Source organism: Bufo bufo, chromosome 10 (assembly GCF_905171765.1).
Source record: "Bufo bufo chromosome 10, aBufBuf1.1, whole genome shotgun sequence".
NCBI lineage: Eukaryota > Metazoa > Chordata > Amphibia > Anura > Bufonidae > Bufo > Bufo bufo.
Genome location: NC_053398.1, coordinates 8,643,309 through 8,665,913, shown reverse-complemented (window position 1 = coordinate 8,665,913; position 22,605 = coordinate 8,643,309). Strand labels below are relative to the sequence as shown.

The 22,605-nt window shown below is 49.3% G+C and overlaps 2 protein-coding genes across 2 annotated transcripts in view; both read left to right on the top strand.

The window, feature by feature from the left end:
• The first annotated feature begins 998 nt into the window (after positions 1-998).
• On the top strand, positions 999-17,841 carry HTATIP2 (HIV-1 Tat interactive protein 2). Its single transcript, XM_040409757.1, has 6 exons — positions 999-1,159; positions 8,142-8,331; positions 9,157-9,264; positions 15,688-15,825; positions 16,399-16,460; positions 16,682-17,841. Exons 1-6 carry the CDS (start codon positions 1,053-1,055, stop codon positions 16,899-16,901), a joined length of 825 nt encoding a protein of 274 aa, XP_040265691.1. The 5' UTR covers positions 999-1,052; the 3' UTR covers positions 16,902-17,841.
• Positions 17,842-21,769: 3,928 nt separating this feature from the next.
• Positions 21,770-22,605, top strand: part of PRMT3 (protein arginine methyltransferase 3) — an 81,058-nt gene continuing 80,222 nt past the window's right edge. The window contains exon 1 of the mRNA XM_040409755.1: positions 21,770-21,855. Coding sequence (XP_040265689.1) covers positions 21,834-21,855 — 22 coding nt within the window. The 5' untranslated portion in view covers positions 21,770-21,833. The remainder of the gene's footprint in view (positions 21,856-22,605) is intronic.

Sequence of the window (22,605 nt, the reverse complement as noted above, 5' to 3'; positions counted from 1 at the left end):
CATGTGTATACAGGTCATGTATGTACATGTGTCACTGCTCCCATGTGTATACAGGTCATGTATGTACATGTGTCACTGCTCCCATGTGTATACAGGTCATGTATGTACATGTGTCACTGCTCCCATGTGTATACAGGGGTCATGTATGTACATGTGTCACTGCTCCCATGTGTATACAGAGGTCATGTATGTACATGTGTCACTGCTCCCATGTGTATACAGGTCATGTATGTACATGTGTCACTGCTCCCATGTGTATACAGAGGTCATGTATGTACATGTGTCACTGCTCCCATGTGTATACAGGTCATGTATGTACATGTGTCACTGCTCCCATGTGTATACAGGTCATGTATGTACATGTGTCACTGCTCCCATGTGTATACAGAGGTCATGTATGTACATGTGTCACTGCTCCCATGTGTATACAGGGGTCATGTATGTACATGTGTCACTGCTCCCATGTGTATACAGGTCATGTATGTACATGTGTCACTGCTCCCATGTGTATACAGAGGTCATGTATGTACATGTGTCACTGCTCCCATGTGTATACAGGTCATGTATGTACATGTGTCACTGCTCCCATGTGTATACAGGTCATGTATGTACATGTGTCACTGCTCCATGTGTATACAGGTCATGTATGTACATGTGTCACTGCTCCCATGTGTATACAGGGGTCATGTATGTACATGTGTCACTGCTCCCATGTGTATACAGGTCATGTATGTACATGTGTCACTGCTCCCATGTGTATACAGAGGTCATGTATGTACATGTGTCACTGCTCCCATGTGTATACAGGTCATGTATGTGATAATATCCTGTGAGGATTTTTCTGCTCACTGTATACTTATACATATATAATACTGTCCAATATATCAGGGGACAGTCTAGAGTGTATGGGCCCCCCGGGAGGCCTATCTATAGTGTGTGGCCCCCTGCGGTCACCTGTGCCGTCAGTTGCAGGTGTTACCTTGGTTCCGTCACTGGAGACTCTGAGGGCCGCGCATGCGCAGTACTGCAGGGCAGGGCAGGAAGCGGCTCCTATGCCGGGTGTGTGGAGCAGCAGCTGCTGCATCGGCGGCGCCGTCCTCGTCCTCATAGTCGCCATCTCACTGCACGAGGAGCACTCGGCGCCGGTGGAGCTGCCCAGGTATTAACCCTCTCTGCGCCGCACTGCTGCTACCGGGGGTTAACCCTCTCTGCTCCGCACTGCTATCATGTATTAACCCTCTCTGCACCGCACTGCTATCATGTATTAACCCTCTCTGCACCGCACTGCTATCATGTATTAACCCTCTCTGCACCGCACTGCTGCCCAGGTATTAACCCTCTCTGCACCGCACTGCTGCCCAGGTATTAACCCTCTCTGCACCGCACTGCTGCCCAGGTATTAACCCCCTCTGCACTACACTGCTACTACCGGGTATTAACCTTATATGCACCGCACTACTATCATGTATTAACCCTCTCAGCATCACACTTAGTATTGGATATTAACCCTCTCTGCACCACATTACTACCAGGTGCACCCACACTGTCTGATGCGTATTAACCCTTTAGCACCGCACACCTACTAATGAACCTTAAAATACTCAGGTACTAACCCTTTATGCACCACACTGCTGCTTACACCTCGCACCCACGTATTAACCCTTTCACCTCCAGGCTCAGCAACTCCTGCACCGCTAGACGTTAACCCTTTCAAGACATAAACTCGCCCGAGATAGCACCACACACCCCGCTGTAAAGGAGATATTAACCCTTTCAGGGTTGAAATTAACCTTTTTCAGTGATGCACTGCACAGATAAAGAACGGGTCCCCTCCCGGTCCTGGTGCCCACTTTGCTCCCTACCCTCTTATTTGCCCGAGCAAGAAGAATGGAACCTTAACCATCTCATTGCCTGCACACATTAAACAGTGGCCAAAATATTAACCCCCTCAAAGCCGGAACACATTTGGCAGTATTCAAGTATTTACTGTCCTCTATGCATTAACCATTTCATCACCTTCAACACACTGGGGGCCATTTATCAAACTGGTGTAAAGTAGAACTGGTTTAACTGCTCCCAGTAACCAATCAGATCCCTCCATTCATTTTCCAAAGGAGCCGTCCTAAATGAAAGGTGGAAACTGATTGGTTGCTATGGGCGACTAAACCAGCTCTGCTTTACACCAGTTTTGATAGATCTCCCCCGCTGACCCGTAAAGCCGGTATCGCACGCGATGCGCAGAGCAGTCACGCCGCAACAAAGCGACGGCGAGTCGAAGACAAATCAGAGGCGTTTTTTGTCACGTGCCTGTAACCCTTGCCTGACACCCCTGCGGCTCTAACTGCACGGCGACTTCAAGAAGCAGAAAAATCGTGTGACCCAAAAATGTCTGCGACCTTCAGAATGTGCAACACCGACACTAAAGAGAACAGTGCAATCGTTACGTCCGATGTCACAATGTATCGCTGCCACACGACGGCTGCCGCTAGCCGAGCCGTAGCGCTGAATTTGCCTGCACAGTGCCTGATTTGCATGCTGGGAGTTGTAGTTTCACAACAGCTGGCGTGGCGGAGGTTGCTGACCCCTGATATACTGGCATACAGTGATCGCATGTGTATATGACCACAGGACCCCAAATACTGACGGCCCGATCCAGGATTTCAGGTATTAACCCCATGTGCACCAAACCTTTCAGCACGTTAGGCGGTGGACTGTAGGTCTATGGCAGGGGTGGCCAACCTGTTGTAAGACTACAGCTCCCACCATGCCCTGCTGTAGGCAGCCTCATATAGGGTTAAACATGGGACTCCAGCTTCTTGCAGGTTTTCTTTCCTGTTCCAGTTCCCATTGTAGAAGGTGTTGCTATTTGACTTTCCAGCGCAGGCGGAGGGGATCGCCCATGATAAGCACACCCGTATCTGAAGCCTGGGCGTCGCGGTGCACATTGTCACCTTGCACAACTCTGCACACCGGATTCTGCAGAGTCATGCTGGCGGCGCTCAGTTGTGTTATCCCGGGGCAGGCTCTTCCTCATGAAGTTTCTTCTGTCTTTGTTGTTTGCAGCCACCCACGGGTGTAGCAATGAACCATGGGGGCCACAGCACATACTGAAAAGACCTACCGGTATTAATATTTTGGTCTCTTTAAAGGGGTCCTCTCACTTTAGCAAATGGTATTTATCACATAGAGAAAGTTAATACCAGGCACTTACTAATGTATTGTGATTCTCCATATTGCTTTCTTTTCTGGCTGGATTCATTTTTCCATCACATTATACACTGCTCGTTTCCATGGTTACGACCACCCTGCAATCCATCAGCGGTGGTCGTGCTTGCACACTATAGGAAAAAGTGCTGAACTATGCAAACTCCCATGATCCAAACCTCCAGTTATTCTGGCACTTTTTCCAATAGTGTGCAAGCACGACCACCGCTGATGGATCGCAGGGTGGTCGTAACCATGGAAACGAGCCGTGTATAATGTGATGGAAAAATGAATCCAGCCAGCAAAGAGGCAATGTGGAGAGTCACAATACAGGGATAATACACACAGTGATGTCACAGTACGGGGATAATACACACAGTGATGTCACAGTACAGGGATAATACACACAGTGATGTCACAGTACAGAGATAATACACACAGTGATGTCACAGTACAGGGATAATACACACAGTGATGTCACAGTACAGAGATAATACACACAGTGATGTCACAGTACAGGGATAATACACGCAGTGATGTCACAGTACAGGGATAATACACACAGTGATGTCACAGTACAGGGATAATACACACAGTGATGTCACAGTACAGAGATAATACACACAGTGATGTCACAGTACAGGGATAATACACACAGTGATGTCACAGTACAGAGATAATACACACAGTGATGTCACAGTACAGGGATAATATACACAGCGATGTCACAGTACAGGGATAATAAACACAGTGATGTCACAGTACAGGGATAATACACACAGTGATGTCACAGTACAGAGATAATACACACAGTGATGTCACAGTACAGGGATAATACACGCAGTGATGTCACAGTACAGGGATAATACACACAGTGATGTCACAGTACAGGGATAATACACACAGTGATGTCACAGTACAGAGATAATACACACAGTGATGTCACAGTACAGGGATAATACACGCAGTGATGTCACAGTACAGGGATAATACACACAGTGATGTCACAGTACAGGGATAATACACGCAGTGATGTCACAGTAATGGGATAATACACACAGTGATGTCACAGTACAGGGATAATAAACACAGTGATGTCACAGTACAGAGATAATAAACACAGTGATGTCACAGTACAGGGATAATAAACACAGTGATGTCACAGTACAGGGATAATAAACACAGTGATGTCACAGTACAGAGATAATACACACAGTGATGTCACAGTACAGGGATAATACACACAGTGATGTCACAGTACAGGGATAATAAACACAGTGATGTCACAGTACAGGGATAACATACACAGTGATGTCACAGTACAGGGATAATACACACAGTGATGTCACAGTACAGGGATAATAAACACAGTGATGTCACAGTACAGGGATAATACACACAGCGATGACACAGTACAGGGATAATAAACACAGTGATGTCACAGTACAGGGATAATACACACAGTGATGTCACAGTACAGGGATAATAAACACAGTGATGTCACAGTACAGGGATAACATACACAGTGATGTCACAGTACAGGGATAATACACACAGTGATGTCACAGTACAGAGATAATAAACACAGTGATGTCACAGTACAGGGATAATACACACAGTGATGTCACAGTACAGAGATAATACACACAGTGATGTCACAGTACAGGGATAATACACACAGTGATGTCACAGTACAGGGATAATACACACAGTGATGTCACAGTACAGGGATAATAAACACAGTGATGTCACAGTACAGGGATAATACACACAGTGATGTCACAGTACAGGGATAATAAACACAGTGATGTCACAGTACAGGGATAATACACACAGTGATGTCACAGTACAGGGATAATACACACAGTGATGTCACAGTACAGGGATAATACACACAGTGATGTCACAGTACAGAGATAATAGACACAGTGATGTCACAGTACAGGGATAATACACACAGTGATGTCACAGTACAGAGATAATACACACAGTGATGTCACAGTACAGGGATAATAAACACAGTGATGTCACAGTACAGGGATAACATACACAGTGATGTCACAGTACAGGGATAATACACACAGTGATGTCACAGTACAGAGATAATAAACACAGTGATGTCACAGTACAGGGATAATACACACAGTGATGTCACAGTACAGAGATAATACACACAGTGATGTCACAGTACAGGGATAATACACACAGTGATGTCACAGTACAGGGATAATAAACACAGTGATGTCACAGTACAGGGATAATACACACAGTGATGTCACAGTACAGGGATAATAAACACAGTGATGTCACAGTACAGGGATAATACACACAGTGATGTCACAGTACAGGGATAATACACACAGTGATGTCACAGTACAGAGATAATAGACACAGTGATGTCACAGTACAGGGATAATACACACAGTGATGTCACAGTACAGAGATAATACACACAGTGATGTCACAGTACAATGTTTCTAATCAAAACCATTTGTAACGTGGCTTCATTTGCATTAGACTAGGGTCAGCAACCTCCGGCACTCCAGCTGTTGCGAAACTACATCTCCCATCATGCACACTTGCTTGGCTGTTCTCTGAACTCCCACAGAAGTGAAAGGAACATGCTGGGAGTTGTAGTTTCACAACAGCTGTAGTGCCAAAGGTTGCTGATCCCTGCATTACGCCCCTTTCACATGAGCGAGTTTTCCGCGCGGGTGCGATGCGTGACGTGAACACATAGCAGCCGCACTGAATCCTGACCCATTCATTTCAATGTGTCTGTGTACATGAGCGGTTTTTTTCACGCATCAGTTTTGCGTTGCGTGAAAAACGCAGCATGTTCTATATTCTGCGTTTTTCACGCAGCCCTGGCCCCATAGAAGTGAATGGGGCTTCACTGAAAAACGCATTGCATCCGTAAACAAGTGCGGATGCGATACGTTTTTCACTGATGGTTGCTAGGAGATGTTGTTTGTAAACCTTCAGTTTTTTATCACGCATCAAAACGCATTGTACTGAACGCAATCGCAGACAAAACGGACTGAACTTGCTAGCAAAATGGTGCGAGTTTCACTGAACGCACCCGGACCTAATCCGTCACGCTCGTGTGAAAGAGGCCTCAGAGCAGTTCCGCCCACACATGGACTCTCAGGCTGACCACTAGGTGTCCTGTAGAAGAAGACCCCCGGCCTCCATGGCTTTGCCCCCTGTTTGCTCGGGATACACCCCTGTATGACCGGGACTGTGGATGGTGGGTGTGGTTGTATTTGAGGAGCTGTTTGGCGCGGCGCAGCGAGTGGGTGTGCGGTGAATCAGCAGCGGATTAGATTTCTGGTTTACATGCAGCATCCCAGTTCTCTCCGGACGTGCGGTGTGTAGGAGGCCGACTGCAGCCGGGAATCGGGAACTATGGGCTGTCAGCCCAGCCTCATTGTATAAAGCAGGGACGCTCAACCTGCGGCCCTCCAGCTGTTGTAAAACTACAACTCCCATCATGCCCTGCTGTAAGCTGATAGGTGTAGGCTGTCCGGGCATGCTAGGAGTTGTAGTTTTGCAACAGCTGGAGGGCAGCAGGTTGGGCATCCCTGGTATAAAGTAATCTGAAAGCCATCTTCTGTCTAATCCGACCCGCCCTCATGATTTACACTGCAGCTCTGCTTGCTCATATACAAGCTCAGCAGGACGTCAGCGCATCGTGGCATTACCGAAGGCACCCCGCGGTTCTGAGCTCCAATATGGCGCCATTTACTGTATGTAGTCCTAGTAGAAGCCGTACGGTGTGTGTCCGACGTCTCCACTTTGGTCGCTGACTAAATATAGATATGAAATGAAAGGATTTGATGTCGAGCAGCAGTTTCCTCCTCCTAAACTCATCAAGGACTTTCCATGGAAAAGCTCAAAACGAGGCGTCCATAGAGCGGTCCCGCTTCCTGAGCCGAGGGGCCCCGCCCGCTGCGGTAGTGAGAGCGCCTCTAGGGGTAGTCGCAGGGACAACGTATACTGACTTTTTCCATATATACCTTGCAATTTGAAATGGGAATTTTGGAAGGGGTGCGTCTACTTTTGCAACAGTTTTTTTAAGTTTCTGCTCCAATGTGCGCACAATAAAAATGAAGCAATAAATGGCAACGGTCACAAAACCTCCTACTGTTTTGAGCATACAGCTCCTATGCAGACCTCTGCGTCTCCACGGTAACAGACGACAAAGCCAAGTGTAGTCTGATCCTGCAGCGACTTCCTCCCATCTGCCTCGTCTGTAAGGGCTCATGCACGCGGCCGGACCGCAATCCGTGAGATGTGCGTTACCATGGAGACACACAGGTCTGTATAGGAGCTGTATACACAAAGCGGTAGATTAATTTACACAGTGCAAAAGTTTATGTAGTTGCAAAAGTATACATACCCTGTATAAAGATGTCATGTGCAGCAGTGGACATACGCTTTAAGGGTGCACAACTAGTGCACCGGGTGTGTGAGTGAAATACAGGGGGACCCCGGCTCAAGGATTAAAAGGGCTTTGAGCAAAGGTGATGGCAAGGTCCCACCATAGTGAAGAGTTGAGATTTTGTCCCCTGGGTACCTCACCAGGTGTCGCAGGATGGGGCCCCCTGTGGTCATTCGGAGGGAGTGTCAGCTAGTAAGGGGAGGCCTATAGCGAACCCCTCTATCAACTCTCAAAGCTTGTGAATAGCAGTCAATACGTTTCCAGAAGGGATTGGGGACGTTCCCTCTGTGCATCTTATATTTGGGCAGATGGGCTTGTTTGAGCGCCCCCCCCAGAATCTTATGGGGGTGGCCGCGGCGTCCTGACTGTTGTTTACCCATTAGCCTGTAATTAGTAACTATGGCAGCAGGACGTTCTGGGCCCGATGTTCCCCGAGGGGCCGCGGTTTATTAAAAGGAATCCTAACGCTTCATCATTTCCTTGCTGCACACAGGATGGCTAAAGATCTCAAGACGCTGCAAGAAGTATACCGGCAGCTAAACAAGTCCTGCTTCATCCTCGGGGCGTCCGGAGAGACGGGCAAAGAGCTCCTCAAGCAGATCGTCCACAGTCGGCTCTACAGCAAAGTCACCGTCATCGGGCGCCGGAAGCTAAACTATGAAGACAAGGCTTATAAAGATGTGGTGGGTGACGTCATCAGACCTTGTATAGTCATATGATGGGAGCAGCAGGGGAAGAGTGTGATGACCTTGTAGGAGCCAGTGACCTGGTGTTAGGATTCAAAAGGAGAGTGGCGACAGGTAGGAGGTCAGACCAGAGAGCTATGCAGCACAGAGTATTTTAGAAGAGGTTGATTTTGCAGGAGACAGTGACCTTGGCACTCCTCTGTGGTGTTGTGATGTATGGAAGAGAATACAGACTAGTAGGAGATCACAGGCCACCAGCAGCACAGAGTATTTCATGAGCGGAGTGTGCTGGTCTTGTGGAGGTCACAGACTGAGAGTTACATAGTGGAAGGAGCAGGGTCCTCCCAGCAGCACAGAGTATTTCAGGAGAGGAGTGTGCTGGTCTTGTGGAGGTCACAGACTGAGAGTTACATAGTGGAAGGAGCAGGGTCCCAGCAGCACAGAGGATTTCAGGAGAGGAGTGTGATGATCTTGTGGAGGTCACAGGCTGAGAGTTACATAGTGAAAGGAGAGGGGTCCCCAGCAGCACAGAGGATTTCAGGAGAGGAGTTTGCTGATCTTGTGAAGGTCACAGGCTGAGAGTTACATAGTGGAAGGAGCAGGGTCCCAGCAGCACAGAGGATTTCAGGAGAGGAGTGTGCTGATCTTGTGGAGGTTTCAGACTGAGAGTTACATAGTGCAAGGAGCGGGGTCCCCAGCAGCACAGAGGATTTCAGGAGAGGAGCGTGCTGATTTTGTTGTGAGATGGGGGCTGTGACTCTTGATTTCACCCCCCATCTCCCCACACTTACCCCGCTCTGTCTCTCTCTCTTCTATCTCCAGAACCAGGAGGTGGTTGATTTTGAGAAGTTAGAGGAGCATTCGGCCGCCTTTCAAGGACACGATGTTGGGTTCTGCTGTCTTGGAACCACAAAAGCAAAATCTGGGGAGGTGAGTAGAGCGGTTGCCTCACATTAGAATCCAGCCCAGAGCTGGGCATAGACAGATGCCAGTCAGGAGTCGCGGGCGTGTAGCCTCTCTCGGGGCTGGTGCCTCCTATGGCTTTGTAAAGGGGGTTATCCCATGATTAAAGTCCCCCCTATATGACCTTATACCGCCGTCCATGGCTCTGCAGCACACCTATACATGACTCTAATGGTGCCTTTCTTATTATCTTTTGACTTGCACAAGCAGGAAAAACGTCGTTTATTCCATATGCAAATGAGCCCTCGCCGGTGCCCGGGGCGGCGTTCCCGGTGCAGGGGCCCAGGCTGCTCTGCCTTCCTTTTACTTTACTCGCTTCATCGCTAGGTCCGGCCGAGATCCCGCGCCTGCGCACTGCTCCGCCGGCCCAGGTACCATTAGAGTCCTGTATAGGTGTGCTGCAGAGCCATGTAAGCGCTGTATAAGGTCATATAGTGGTGACCGACATCCTTTAAAGGGGTATTTCCATCTTAGACAATGGGGGTATATCGCTAGGATATGCCCCCATTGTCTGATAGGTGCAGGTCCCAACGCTGAGACCCGCACCTATATCGAGAACGGAGCGGGGAGCAGATTTCCCGGGGTCCGTCCACCACCAAGGGCTAATCCGCGCCTCTCCCATAGAAGTGAATGGGAGCGTGCCGCGCATGCGCGTCCCATGCTCCCATTCATTTCTATGGGGCAGACGGCAATAGCCGAGCCAGCGCTCGGCTATTTTCGGCGGCCCCATAGAAATTAATGGAGGGCGGCTGCGCATGCGCGGTGCGCTCTCCTTCACTTTCGGGGCTCCGTTCTCGATATGGGACCCGCACCTATAAGACAATGGGGGCATATCCTAGCAATATGCCCCCATTGTCTGAGATGAGACAACACCTTTAAAAAATGAAAATCAGACATCACATAGTACATGACCCTCTATTTCTAACCGATTGAGAACCAGCCCTGCGCCTCACATGGGTCCAGAGATCTCCCCATTCACTGCTTTAATTGTTCTGCTACATTTATTTCAAGCCGACAGCGTGCGCGCTCTCATGGGGCATGTCCTTTCTGCTGCAGCTGAAGGATGGAACTGTTCATGTGCTTCCATCTCAGTGACAGCAGGTGGCGCTATACAGATACATTTTATTGAATCTCTCAGTGGCTATACCAGATTATTAATTACATGCAATTACAAAAGTATTCAGATGCAGGGGCTGGTTTTGAAAATGTAGGATATTTTTAGTGGGACAACCCCATTAACGTCCCACAGACTGGTTCTGTTATCACAAGCCTCCTGAGATCGGCCCTCTGGTTCTGTTGATGTACCTGGGCGGACGGTGCAGTCGGACATGATGTCAGCTGCCGCCGCCACTTTCTGCCGTTAGAATTTGGACCCAGATAATGAATTACAGCTTATCTTAATGAGGGGACATAACCCGTCGTGTGCGTTATCAGCTCACACGTGTTCCTGCATGTTACATACAAAGTCCGTGCTCAGGAGGCTGGAGTCACAGACTCGTACTGCCGGCCATGTGTGATGCGAGGATATCCTTGACCGTCAGGTTCATCTAACCTCTAGCCATGTTCATCCAGTTCTGCCTGCTTCATAACGTGAACTTCTTGCAAAGCCCTATAGCTATGTTCATCCAAATCCTCCTGGTTCATGAATAGAATGCAATATCGAAAGTGAACACCACCTTCTTGCAGGGCCCTGTAGCCACGATCACCCAGGTCTTCCTGGCTTTCGTATAGAATTCCGGATCTAAAGTAAACACTGACATCTTGCAGGTCCTCAAAGCCATGTTTGTCCGGAATCTCCTAGTTCCTGAACAGAATTCCAGATCTACGGTAAGGCCTCCTGCAAACGAACGTGTGCGCCCCGTGGCCGTGCTGCGGGCCGCAATGCACGAACACCGTCCGCGGGGCAGCCGCAGAGGATCGCGGACCCATTCACTTTAATGGGTCCGCGATCCGGCCGTTCCGCAAAAAGATGGGACATGTTCTATCTTTTTGCGGGACGAAACCCCACGGTTCCATTCAGTATCTCCAGATTTGCGGACCCATTGAAGTAAATGGGTCCGCATCCGTGATGCGGAATGCACACGGAACGGTGCCCGTGTATTACGGATCCGCAATACGTCAACGGGACACCTACGGTCGTGTGCAGGACGCCTAAAAACTGACATCTCACAGGGCTCTATAGCTGTGTGTTTATCCAGTTCTTCCTGGTTCATGAATATAATTCCAGATGTAAACAATGACATCTTGCAGCATCATTTAGCCATTTTTATCCAAATCCAAACAGAATTCCGGATGTAAAGTTAACACTGACACACGGTGAAAGCGCTGAGCATCGCAGAGCAGTGGCTTAAAGCCACGGCCGCACCAAGAAAGGACATGCTGCACGCCGCTACCCCGCGAGCCTTTGCGCTTTGCCCCATTGAGGTGTATGGGAGGCAGAAAGGACGCGGCTGCGGGCAGGCTTTTATTGCAATTTCAGCACGCCAAAATTAGGGTCCATTCACACGTTCGCAATATCGGGAACGGGTGCGGACCCTTTTATTCTGAATGGAGCAGGAATGGATGCGCAGAGCACACTATGTGCTCTCCACATCCGCATTTCCGTAGCTCGGCCCCGCAAAAAAATAGAACATGTCCTATTCTTGTCCGCGGACCATAGGCAGTTTTATGGGGGGTGCCGGCCGGGTGTATTGCGGATCCGTGTGAATGGACCCCTACGCGGTAAAACAGGCCCTTGGCACAGCAGTAAGTTCAGGGTGGGTGGACAGGTGGGTGGTGGCACTGTAATGGTCGCCCTTAACTTATGTCACCCCACTTCTGTTACCCTTCTAGGGTCCGAGATATCGTCAGACATATTTGCATTTATATATATTTTTTGCATCTTAAAGGGGTAAAAAGCATTAAGGTTGTGTTACCCCACTCGCCGCTCGGTCGCTGAATGCAGATGTCACGGATATTTGGCTGTATGGCCCCGTCCTGTTTTGCATTCTCTACCATGGAAATTCTGCATGGCGTAATGATAGGTTAAATGCAGGATAATAGGGGGCTTACTCACCGTCCGCTTGGGGTCTCAGAGGATTTGGGAAAGTGTATCGGATTAAGGGGACGCCGATGGCTCAGGCGTCAATATATCAACTTTTGCAAGGCAACAAGAGAAACAAAGGTGTGGGCATTGAGGTGGAATGATGGGTTAAGGGCGCGAGGGGCTCCCAAGCGCTCCCCGGCCTGATCTTCAGGGAGAATGTGTCACTTGTAAGTCCAGGACAATGGGTGGGGGTGGGGGGGGGGACGCTAGCCTGTGATAGCTGGGGGTAGTATTGAAATGAGACGACTGACTAATCAGATTGAAGGGGGAATGAAAGCTGCCGGTATTTGTGTCACTCTAATTTCCCGCGGACAATTGAAGATGGCAGGACTCTATTAAGCAGCGTTTAGCGCAGAACGAAAGGCAGGGAAATTAGGGGCTCGCTTTAATGAGACGACACATGAGCCCGGCCAAGGATTTGTCAGGAAGCCGCGTGGGTAGCAGCGGCGACGCTAGAGAGCTGCATAGGAATGTTACCCGACGTGAGAATCGGACGCGATTTCAAAGGTAATAAAATAATCATCGGGCTTTAGGGCGACACAAAGCGTCCGGCACGGGTGTTACTGGAGACAAAGCGCCCACTGTTCTACCGCAATATCGACAGCGGGAAGAAACGCCATTAACTGTGGAAAGGGAAACAAATTGTTATTGTATCTTTATTGTATCGTTTATTCCGCCACATAACAAATAATTGTCAACGCGCTTTAACCCTTGAAGGACAGGGGCCGGCAAATAAAACCTGATAACTTATCGTTTATCCCACAGAACGCTGTTGCATACTACCACCTGGCTGGGGGGGCATGCTGGGAGTTGTAGTTTTGCAACAGTTGGAAGACTTTTAAGTAATAATAAATGCAAAAATAGCCGTGTTTGAGAACCTCACCCATGACGCATGCACGGCAGAATGTAACGCTGGCATTCTATTCATGAACCAGGAGACCTGGATGGGCAGATCCGTCCCTACCATGTGAAAATAAAGTCTTGGGATTGGCCCCATGCCCTAGAGGGCTCATTCACACGGCCGCGTGCCTTCTGCAATTTGCGGAACGGAACAGGAGGCCCATTATAGAGATGCCTATTCTTGTCCGCAAAACGGACAAGAATAGGACACGTCTCATAATTTTTGCGGGGTCACGGAACAGAGCAACGGATGCGGACAGCACACTGAGTGCTGTCCGCATCTTTTGCGGACCCATTGAAATGAATGGTATCAAAATACGGTCCGTATACGGAACGCAAAATACTGTCGTGTGCATGAGCCCTGAATTCAATGGGTCCGCGGGTCTACATTTTGCAAACAGGTATAGGACATATTCCGCATCCGTGTGTCTGTTCCGCAAAAGGGTAGACTATGTCCGTAAAATGCAGACCACGGACCCATTGAAAGCAATAGTTCTGTAGTCAGAATGCAGATGCAACTGGGATACAGTCACGTGCTGGGCCTTACACTGGGAAAAAGTGCTGGGCGTCACACGGATGAACCTGAAATTGTGAGAGGGCAACTATGTTTCAACTAACTAAGGGCTCGTTCACACGAACGTTTTTTGCGTTCCGTATACAGTACCATTCATTTCAATGGTTCCTGAAAAAATGCATTGCATTCAGTTTCCGTATTTCCGTTCAAAGATAGAACATGTCCTATTATTGCCCGCAAATCACGTTCAGTGGCTCCATTCAAGTCAACGGGTCCGCAAAAAAAACAGAACACATACGGAATGTACTCCATATGTCTTCCGTATCCGTTCCGTTTTTGCGGAACCATCTATTGAAAAGGTTATGCCCAGCCCATTTTTTTCTATGTAATTACTGTATATGCCACATGGAAAAACGGAATGGAAAACCGGAAACACTACTGAAACAAAAAAAAACGGAAAAATGGATCTGTTAAAAACGGCCCGCAAAACACTGAAAAAGCCATACAGTCGTGTGAACGAGCCCTAAGAATAAAAACCCCGCCGCCAATACTGCGCCCAGGTGCTGTCGCCCGACTCTAAATGTCATGTAAATCCTTATAGTAACTCATGTTCCTTATCTGTTTATACTGCTGTGCCATATGTCAGTCTTAACTGCTCATTGGGCATTCTATTCAAAGTTGCTTGTACAGTGTAAAGGCTCGTTCACACGACCATTAGTGTCCTGTTCCCGTATTGCAGACCGCATTTGCGGCTCCTCAATACACTGGCACCGTTCCGTTGTCATTCCACATCACGTATGCGGGACCATTCATTTCAATGGGTCCGCAAATCCGGAGATGCGAAATGGAACACTACGTAGTGCTTTCTGCGGTTCAGTTCCGTGCCTCCGCACCGCAAAAAGATAGAACATGCTCTTTTTGCAGAAGGGAAGGATTGCGGACCCATTCAAGTGAATAGTTCTGCGATCCCCATGCGCCTGCCCCACGGAAGGTGCCCGTGCATTGCGATCGTGTCAATGAGCCCTAACGAGCAGGGTGTGAAGAGCGCAGGACAGATTTTCACTCTCTGATGGGAACCACATGGTTTCCATTGTGGGGATTCGCTCTGGTAGGCAGGGTAAGTGGACGCAGAACAGAGGCAAAAACCGGTTTGTTAGGCCTCATGCACACGACCATTCCGTTTTTTGCGGTCCGCATTGTAGAAATGCCTATTCTTGTCCGCAAAACGGACAAGAATAGGACATGTTCTATTTTTTTTTTTTTGCGGGGCTACGGAACAGAGCAACAGATGCGGACAGCACACTGAGTGCTGTCCACATCTTTTGCGGCCCCATTGAAGTGAATGGGTCCACACCCGAGCCGCAAAAACGGCGGCTCGGATGCGGACCCAAACAACGGTTGTGTGCATGAGGCCTCAAGCAAAACTTCAGTGTTTATTCACACATAAGGCAAACGCACGACGGCACTTTGCAGTCTTGGTGTTGGTTCACACAATGGAAAGTCCACAGAACAAAAAATCGCCTTGCTGGCAGTTCTGCCCCCAGCAGTCCACAGCAGGCTTTTGGGGGCCTGTTTCCCCCGCGTGCGCTCAGCCCTACAGCGCGGCACAAAACCTCAGACCCCAAAAACCGAGACTCAGCTGCTGTGCCCAGCTGCCTATTTAAGGACAGCCAGGTGCTGCCAAAACCCGGACCGGCACTTAAACTCAGGTATTTGACCTCACCTGGCTGGAAACCACATGCTGGGGGGAAAATACCCGCCTTCCCAGACTCAACCCCATTCACAGAAATGAGGGATTGAAGCCTGAAAAATCAAGAGACCTCAAGCAGTTTTTGGATGTGATGTCGACTCGATTGTCATATAATATAATATTGAGCCCTGTGTTTTCCAGGCTGGATTTATCCGAGTCGATCACGACTATGTTCTGAAGTCGGCGCAGCTGGCAAAAGCTGGTGGCTGCCAACACTTTAATCTGGAGTCTTCTAAAGGCGCTGACAAGGGGAGCAGCTTCCTCTACCTGAGGGTTAAGGTCAGTACGGACCTCGGCAGGGATCTAGCGGGGTCCGTCCATAGTAATCATCCTGTATAGTATATAGCAGTATACATTAGCTTAGGGGGGTGCACGTTATAGTGGGTACATAGACGACATTAGTAATAATCCTATAGAATAGCACATTACAGTATATATTATTTTGGAGGTATGCATGTCATAGTGGATAGATCACCAGCATCAGATCGGCGGGGTTCCGTCACCCAGCGCCCCCGCCAATCAGCTGGTTGAGAGGGCAGCGGCTCGCAGTACCGCTACGGCCTTCTCGCAGTTTCCCACGGGCCCAGTGGCTGAGCCACTGAGAATCGCTGGTACAGGCGGAACACGTAGTTGCAGTACAACATGATGGACACCAGGTGGCGATAAAGTCGAGTTCCATCCAAACCTTTACATTTCGAGGGGTGGTGTTTTCATTCACTGACATGCAAAGTGCATTAGAAAGTTGCAGAACTGCTTTGTTCCTGTGGGTGGCGATGTCGCTCCGGCTGAACCTCCATATTGGTGGCCGATCCCGGAGATCGCTGATAAGATATGTTTTGTATTATCCCACAGGGTGAAGTGGAAGCGGAGGTAGAAGAGATCGGATTTGACCGTTACACCATCTTCAGACCTGCGTAAGTAGACGGCATTGATGGCTGATTTCCTGCAGGGCTTGTGCTTATATCCAGCAGCCAATCGGAACAAGCAGAGCTGCAGTGTAAAGTATGGAGGAGAGACAGAACAGAAGCTTCTGGTGACTTCTGGTGTACAGACCGCTGTTTCGGGCCCCCTGTTCTATTGGCGGCTGGCTTTGTTCGCCCCGATGCTGATGACGGATCTGCTGCTTGTCTTACAGGGTGCTGATGGTTGACCGGGAAGAGTCGCGCCCGGTAGAATGGCTAACCAGGAAGCTGATGGTTCCGATCGCTCACTTCTTCCCCACCGCCCACACCGTGCCCATCACGACGCTGGTGAAGGGCATGCTGAACAACGCAGTGCTGCCAAGTGACAAGAAGGTGGAGCTGCTGGACAACAAAGCCATACACGCCCTGGGGAAGATGGAGGAGGAGAAGTAGTAGTGGGATCGGGCTGCGGAGAGACATGGGGGAGGGGCGGCTGATTTTATAACACATAAAAGGGAGGCTCAGGGTCACATATGAAGGGGCTGTCCGTGATTAGAGAAGGAAACAGCGCCACACCTGTCCAAGGTGGGGTCTGGTATTGCAGCTCAGCGCCATTAAAGTGACTGTGGCCGTGCTGCAATACCACACACTACCTGAGGATAGGTGTGGTGCTGTTTAAGGAATAGAGCCGCCACGTTTTTCTAATTCTGGACAACCCCTTTAAGGCCAGGGCTCTGGTGGTTTTTGGTTGCGTGACATATTGTGCAATCTCAATGGTGGGGGTGGGGGGCAACTGCACTATGCACGGTGTATGCTCAGGTAATGGATGCAGGTGTGCATGGCGGGGGAGGGGTCACACACTGGGCGCTTGTACACAGGTACCCATTGATCGGATCCCAGGGGGGTCCTCTGCTGGGACCCTCCACAATCAGCAGCCATAGCTGGTGCTATACATGGCGCCCAATAAAATCAGCAGGGGACATCGGTTTTGACATATGGATGCCCTCTACTACCTATAGAGCAGGGGTCAGCAAACTCTGGCACTCCAGCTGTTGTGAGACTAAAACTCCCAGTGAGCATGCTGGGAGTTGTAGTCTCACCACAGCTGGAGGTTGCTGACCCCTGCTATGCAGTATATGGGTGGTCCAAGGAGGCCGCGGTCATAGGTCCTACTCGTGTTGGCGTCTGCTAGGATCCCGTGAGTGAGGCCGAGGTGCAGTACCAGACACCACCTCTGGCCAGGAGAGGCGCTGTTTCTGAACGGCCATGCTATTTACTCCCATATACAGTATGTGTACCTGTGGCGACACCTATATTGTACATATACATGCCTTCTAAGGGACTGTACGTGATGAGCTTGACCAAAAATGTTAATAAAAATATCAAATTCTTACCCTGACTGTTGGTTTCTGGTATTTTGGGACTATAACGGCGTGCAGGGATTATTAGGTATAGGCTGAATGGGCATTGAAGGGTTAACTATTTTTTGGTGTCCTTTGTAATTTTTGAAAAAACTGAGATCACAGCTTTTTTTTATATATTAAAGGGACTGTACAATAATATAGCACGGCTACTTTCTTCTATAAAATAGCGCCACCCCTGTCCACAGGTTGTGTCTGGCATTGCAGCTTCTCTCCATTGAAGTCAATGGGGCTGAGGCGCAGTGTCAGATACAGCCTGTGGAGAGGGCTGGAAGTACTTTTGGAAGAAAGCAGCCATGTTTTACTAATCCTGGACAAACCCTTTAAGGAACATTTCATAACCCCAACTACTGGAAGATGTGACTGTAGCCTTACTGCAAGCCCTTAAAGGGACAGTGACCCTGTAAATGAATAACACATGGAAGCGTGCCTCACCGGTCGCTCAGTTTGGCGGTATTTTCTTTGAAGAGAACACGGGTTAATCTCCTGATCCTTTCCATTATTGGTTGGCAGGTGACTTAGGGGTGTGGTTTTCCAAAGAGGGTGGGGCTTAGTGTACAGCGTAGCAGGGAAGGGCTCCTGCTGCAGCCAGGTGCCTTAGGCTGGGTTCACACTTGAGCGTTTTACAGCGCGTTCAAACGCGCTGTAAAACGCTCAACACATGAAAACCAATGCTTCCCTATGGCCCTGGTTCTCACTTGAGCGTTTTACAGCGCTGAAAAACGCGCTGTAAAACGCCCTACGCTCAAACAAGTTCTTGAGCTTCTTTGGGGCGTTTTGACGCGCGTTTGTGGCCATAGGACACTGCAGTCAATCACACAAACGCGCGTTTACTATTGTAAAAAACGCGCGAAGAAAACGCGCGTTAAACGCGCATATCAAATACGCTCAGGTCTGAACCCAGCCTTACAGCCCCAGCCCAACCTGATCGGAGGCTTCTTTCTTTAGTGGGGGCAGGGGTCCTGACAACTCAAGCCATAGTTGATCAGATCACAGTCTGACAATAAATAATAGGAGACACTAAAGAAAACTCAACCTGCGCTGATGCATAAGAGCCATACATTGTATCTAATTGTATCATTCAGCAATCTACACAACTATCTCAGCAGAGCACAGCCGGGCCCCGTGCAAAATCTGCACCAGCCCCCAGTCATGTGGTATTTGGGTCCTAAGGGCCCCGGTTATGAGTGTGACCCCCACAGCATTCCATACAACTGGCATTTTTTTCTGCTACAATTTTTAAAACCCCATCCACACAGACATGTAAATCTGCAGCATGTGAATTCCCCCCTACATCTCTTCCCATGCAGTTACAGTGCCTTGCAAAAGTATTCATCCCCCCCCCCCTTGACTTTTTTTGTATTTTGGTGCCTTACAACCTGCAATTATCATGGATTGTTTGAGGATTTGCATAATGTAATTTACAGAACATGCCCACAACTTAGGCTCCATTCACACGTCTGCAAAATGGGTCCGCATCCTTTCCGCAATTTTGCGGAAAGGGTGCGGACCCATTCATTCTCTATGGGGACGGAATGGATGCGGACAGCACACAGTGTGCTGTCTGCAGCCGCAATTGGGGAGCGCGGCCCCGATTTTGGGTCCGCAGTTCCGCAAAAAGATAGAGCATGTCCTATTCTTGTCTGCAGCTTGCGGACAAGAATAGGCATTTCTATGGGGGTGACGGGCTGGTGTGTTGCGGACCCGCAATTTGCGGGTCCGCAACACACCACGGACGTGTGAATGGACCCTTAGACTATTGTGTTCTGATCCATCACATAAAATTCTGATTAACAAAACATTGAACTTAAAGGGGTTGTCTGGGTTCAGAGCTGAACCCGGACATACCCTTTTTTTCACCCCGGCAGCCCCCCTGAGGCTAGCATCGGAGCATCTCACGCTAGGTCGCACAGGGCACAGGCTCTTTTGTTTTCAATAACACACTGCCGGGCGGAAACTTCAGTGACGTCACCGGCTCTGATGGGCGGGCTTTAGTGCTGCCCTAACCGTTTTACTGGCTAGGGCAGCGCTAAATCCCGCCCATCAGTGCCGGTGACTTCACCGGGCTTCCTGGCAGCCCCATGGAGAGCCCCGGTACGTCACCGGAACTCTGAAAAATGCCTTTGCCCTGTGCAATTTAGCACAGGGCAAAGGAGAGCATCGGGGCAAGAACTGCTCCGATTCTCAAGTCAGGGGGGCTGCCGGGGTGAAGATGGAGGGATGTCCGGGTTCAGCTCTGAACCCGGACAACCCCTTTAAGGGTACTTTCATACTTGCGGCAGGACGGATCCAACAGGCTGTTCACCATGTCGGATCCGTCCTGCGGCTATTTCGCCGTGCCGCCACTCTGTCCCCATTGACTATAATGGGGACGGGGGCGGATCTCCAGCGCAGCACGGCAAAAGCCGCCGGACTAAAAAGCCTGACATGCAGTAATTTTAGTCCGGCGGCCTTTCGCCGTGCTGCGCCGGAGCTCCGCCCCCGTCCCCATTATAGTCAATGGGGACAGAGTGGCGGCACGGCGAAATAGCCGCAGGACGGATCCGACATGGTGAACAGCCTGTCGGATCCGTCCTGCCGCAAGTGTGAAAGTACCCTAAGGCTGCGCTCACACGGGCGAGATTTCCGCGCGGGTGCGATGCGGTAGGTGAACGCATTGCACCCGCACTGAATCCCGACCCATTCATTTCTATGGGGCTGTTCACATGAGCGGTGATTTTCACGCATCACTTGTGCGTTGCGTGAAAATCGCAGCATGCTCTATATTCTGCGTTTTTCACGCAACGCAGGCCCCATAGAAGTGAATGGGGCTGCGTGAAAATCGCAAGCAAGTGCGGATGCGGTGCGATTTTCACGCATGGTTGCTAAGATGACAGTCTATTCACTGTATTATGTTCCCTTATAACATGGTTATAAGGGAAAATAATAGCATTCAGAAAACAGAATGCATAGTAGGTGATCAATTGTTCCCGGTCTCTTCTTTACTTCTTTAATGATGAACTACCGGCTAGGACCTGTGGTGACATCAGATCACATGCTCCAATCACATGGTCCATCACCGTGATGGACCATGTGATTGGAGCATGTGATCTGAGGTCACCAAAGGTCCTTTAGCCCACAGCTCATCATTAAAGAAGTAAAGAAGAGACCGGGAACTACTCGAACAAGAGGAGAAGGTGAGTTAATTTTTTTTAACCCTCAATTGATCACCTACTATGCATTCTGTTTTCTGAATGCTATTATTTTCCCTTATAACCATGTTATAAGGGAAAATAATACAATCTACACAACACCGAACCCAAACCTCAACTTCAGTGAAGAAGTTGGGTCTGGGTACCACAGTCGGTTTTTTATCACGCGCGTGCAAAACACATTGTTTGCCGCAGTACACCGGGACACTCTCGTGTGAACCCAGCCTAAGGCTGCAATGTAACAAAATACGAAAAAAGGGGGTGAATACTTTTGCAAGGCACTGCATGCCCCAGGCTACAGCTATGGTCATTTCTGCCAAAATCCAGCTAGGGAGAGAGAAGCTACAGCACTGAGGTCGCCACTGAACTACCACTCCCATCATTCCTTTTTTTCACAACTTTTTTATCCAACATTGCTGATGAAAAAATATTTGGCGGGGGGGCGCACGATGCGGGGATGTAGGGAGGCGGTGACGCGCACGGTGCGGAGCTCCGGGGCTGTAGGGAGGCGGTGACGCGCACGGTGCGGGGCTGTAAGGAGGCGGTGACGCGCACGGTGCGGGGCTTCGTACATCGGACACCACTGCAGTGACGAAGACTCACGTGACCTAAACCTCCTATGAGCCCATACACTGCCCGAAACCTGACTCCTCCTGCACACGTGACTGATCACATGTTTATGACGTCATCAAAGGTCCTTTCTCTCGCTAGGATCTGGACTTCACTGACAGCCGGATATTGATGGGCGGGGCCTCAGATTGCCAGTAACCAAGATGGCGCAGCACACAGATGCATGTGAGTTACAGTGATGGAGTGCGGAGAGGCGATGTGGGTGACCGTGCTGGGACTTGTAGTCCCACAATTGTTTAAGATAGAACAGTGTGACTCGTCTATACAGAGAGTAGATCTCTTCCGGTCACACTGGTGTTATATACAGGGAGTAGTAGATCTCTTCCGGTCACACTGGTGTTATATACAGGGAGTAGTAGATCTCATCGGGTCACACTGGTGTTATATACAGGGAGTAGTAGATCTCATCGGGTCACACTGGTGTTATATACAGGGAGTAGTAGATCTCATCCGGTCACACGGGTGTTATATACAGGGAGTAGTAGATCTCATCGGGTCACACTGGTGTTATATACAGGGAGTAGTAGATCTCATCGGGTCACACTGGTGTTATATACAGGGAGTAGTAGATCTCATCGGGTCACACTGGTGTTATATACAGGGAGTAGTAGATCTCATCCGGTCACACTGGTGTTATATACAGAGAGTAGTAGATCTCATCCGGTCACACTGGTGTTATATACAGGGTGTAGTAGATCTCATCCGGTCACACTGGTGTTATATACAGGGAGTAGTAGATCTCATCCGGTCACACTGGTGTTATATACAGAGAGTAGTAGATCTCATCCGGTCACACTGGTGTTATATACAGGGTGTAGTAGATCTCATCCGGTCACACTGGTGTTATATACAGGGAGTAGTAGATCTCATCCGGTCACACGGGTGTTATATACAGGGAGTAGTAGATCTCATCGG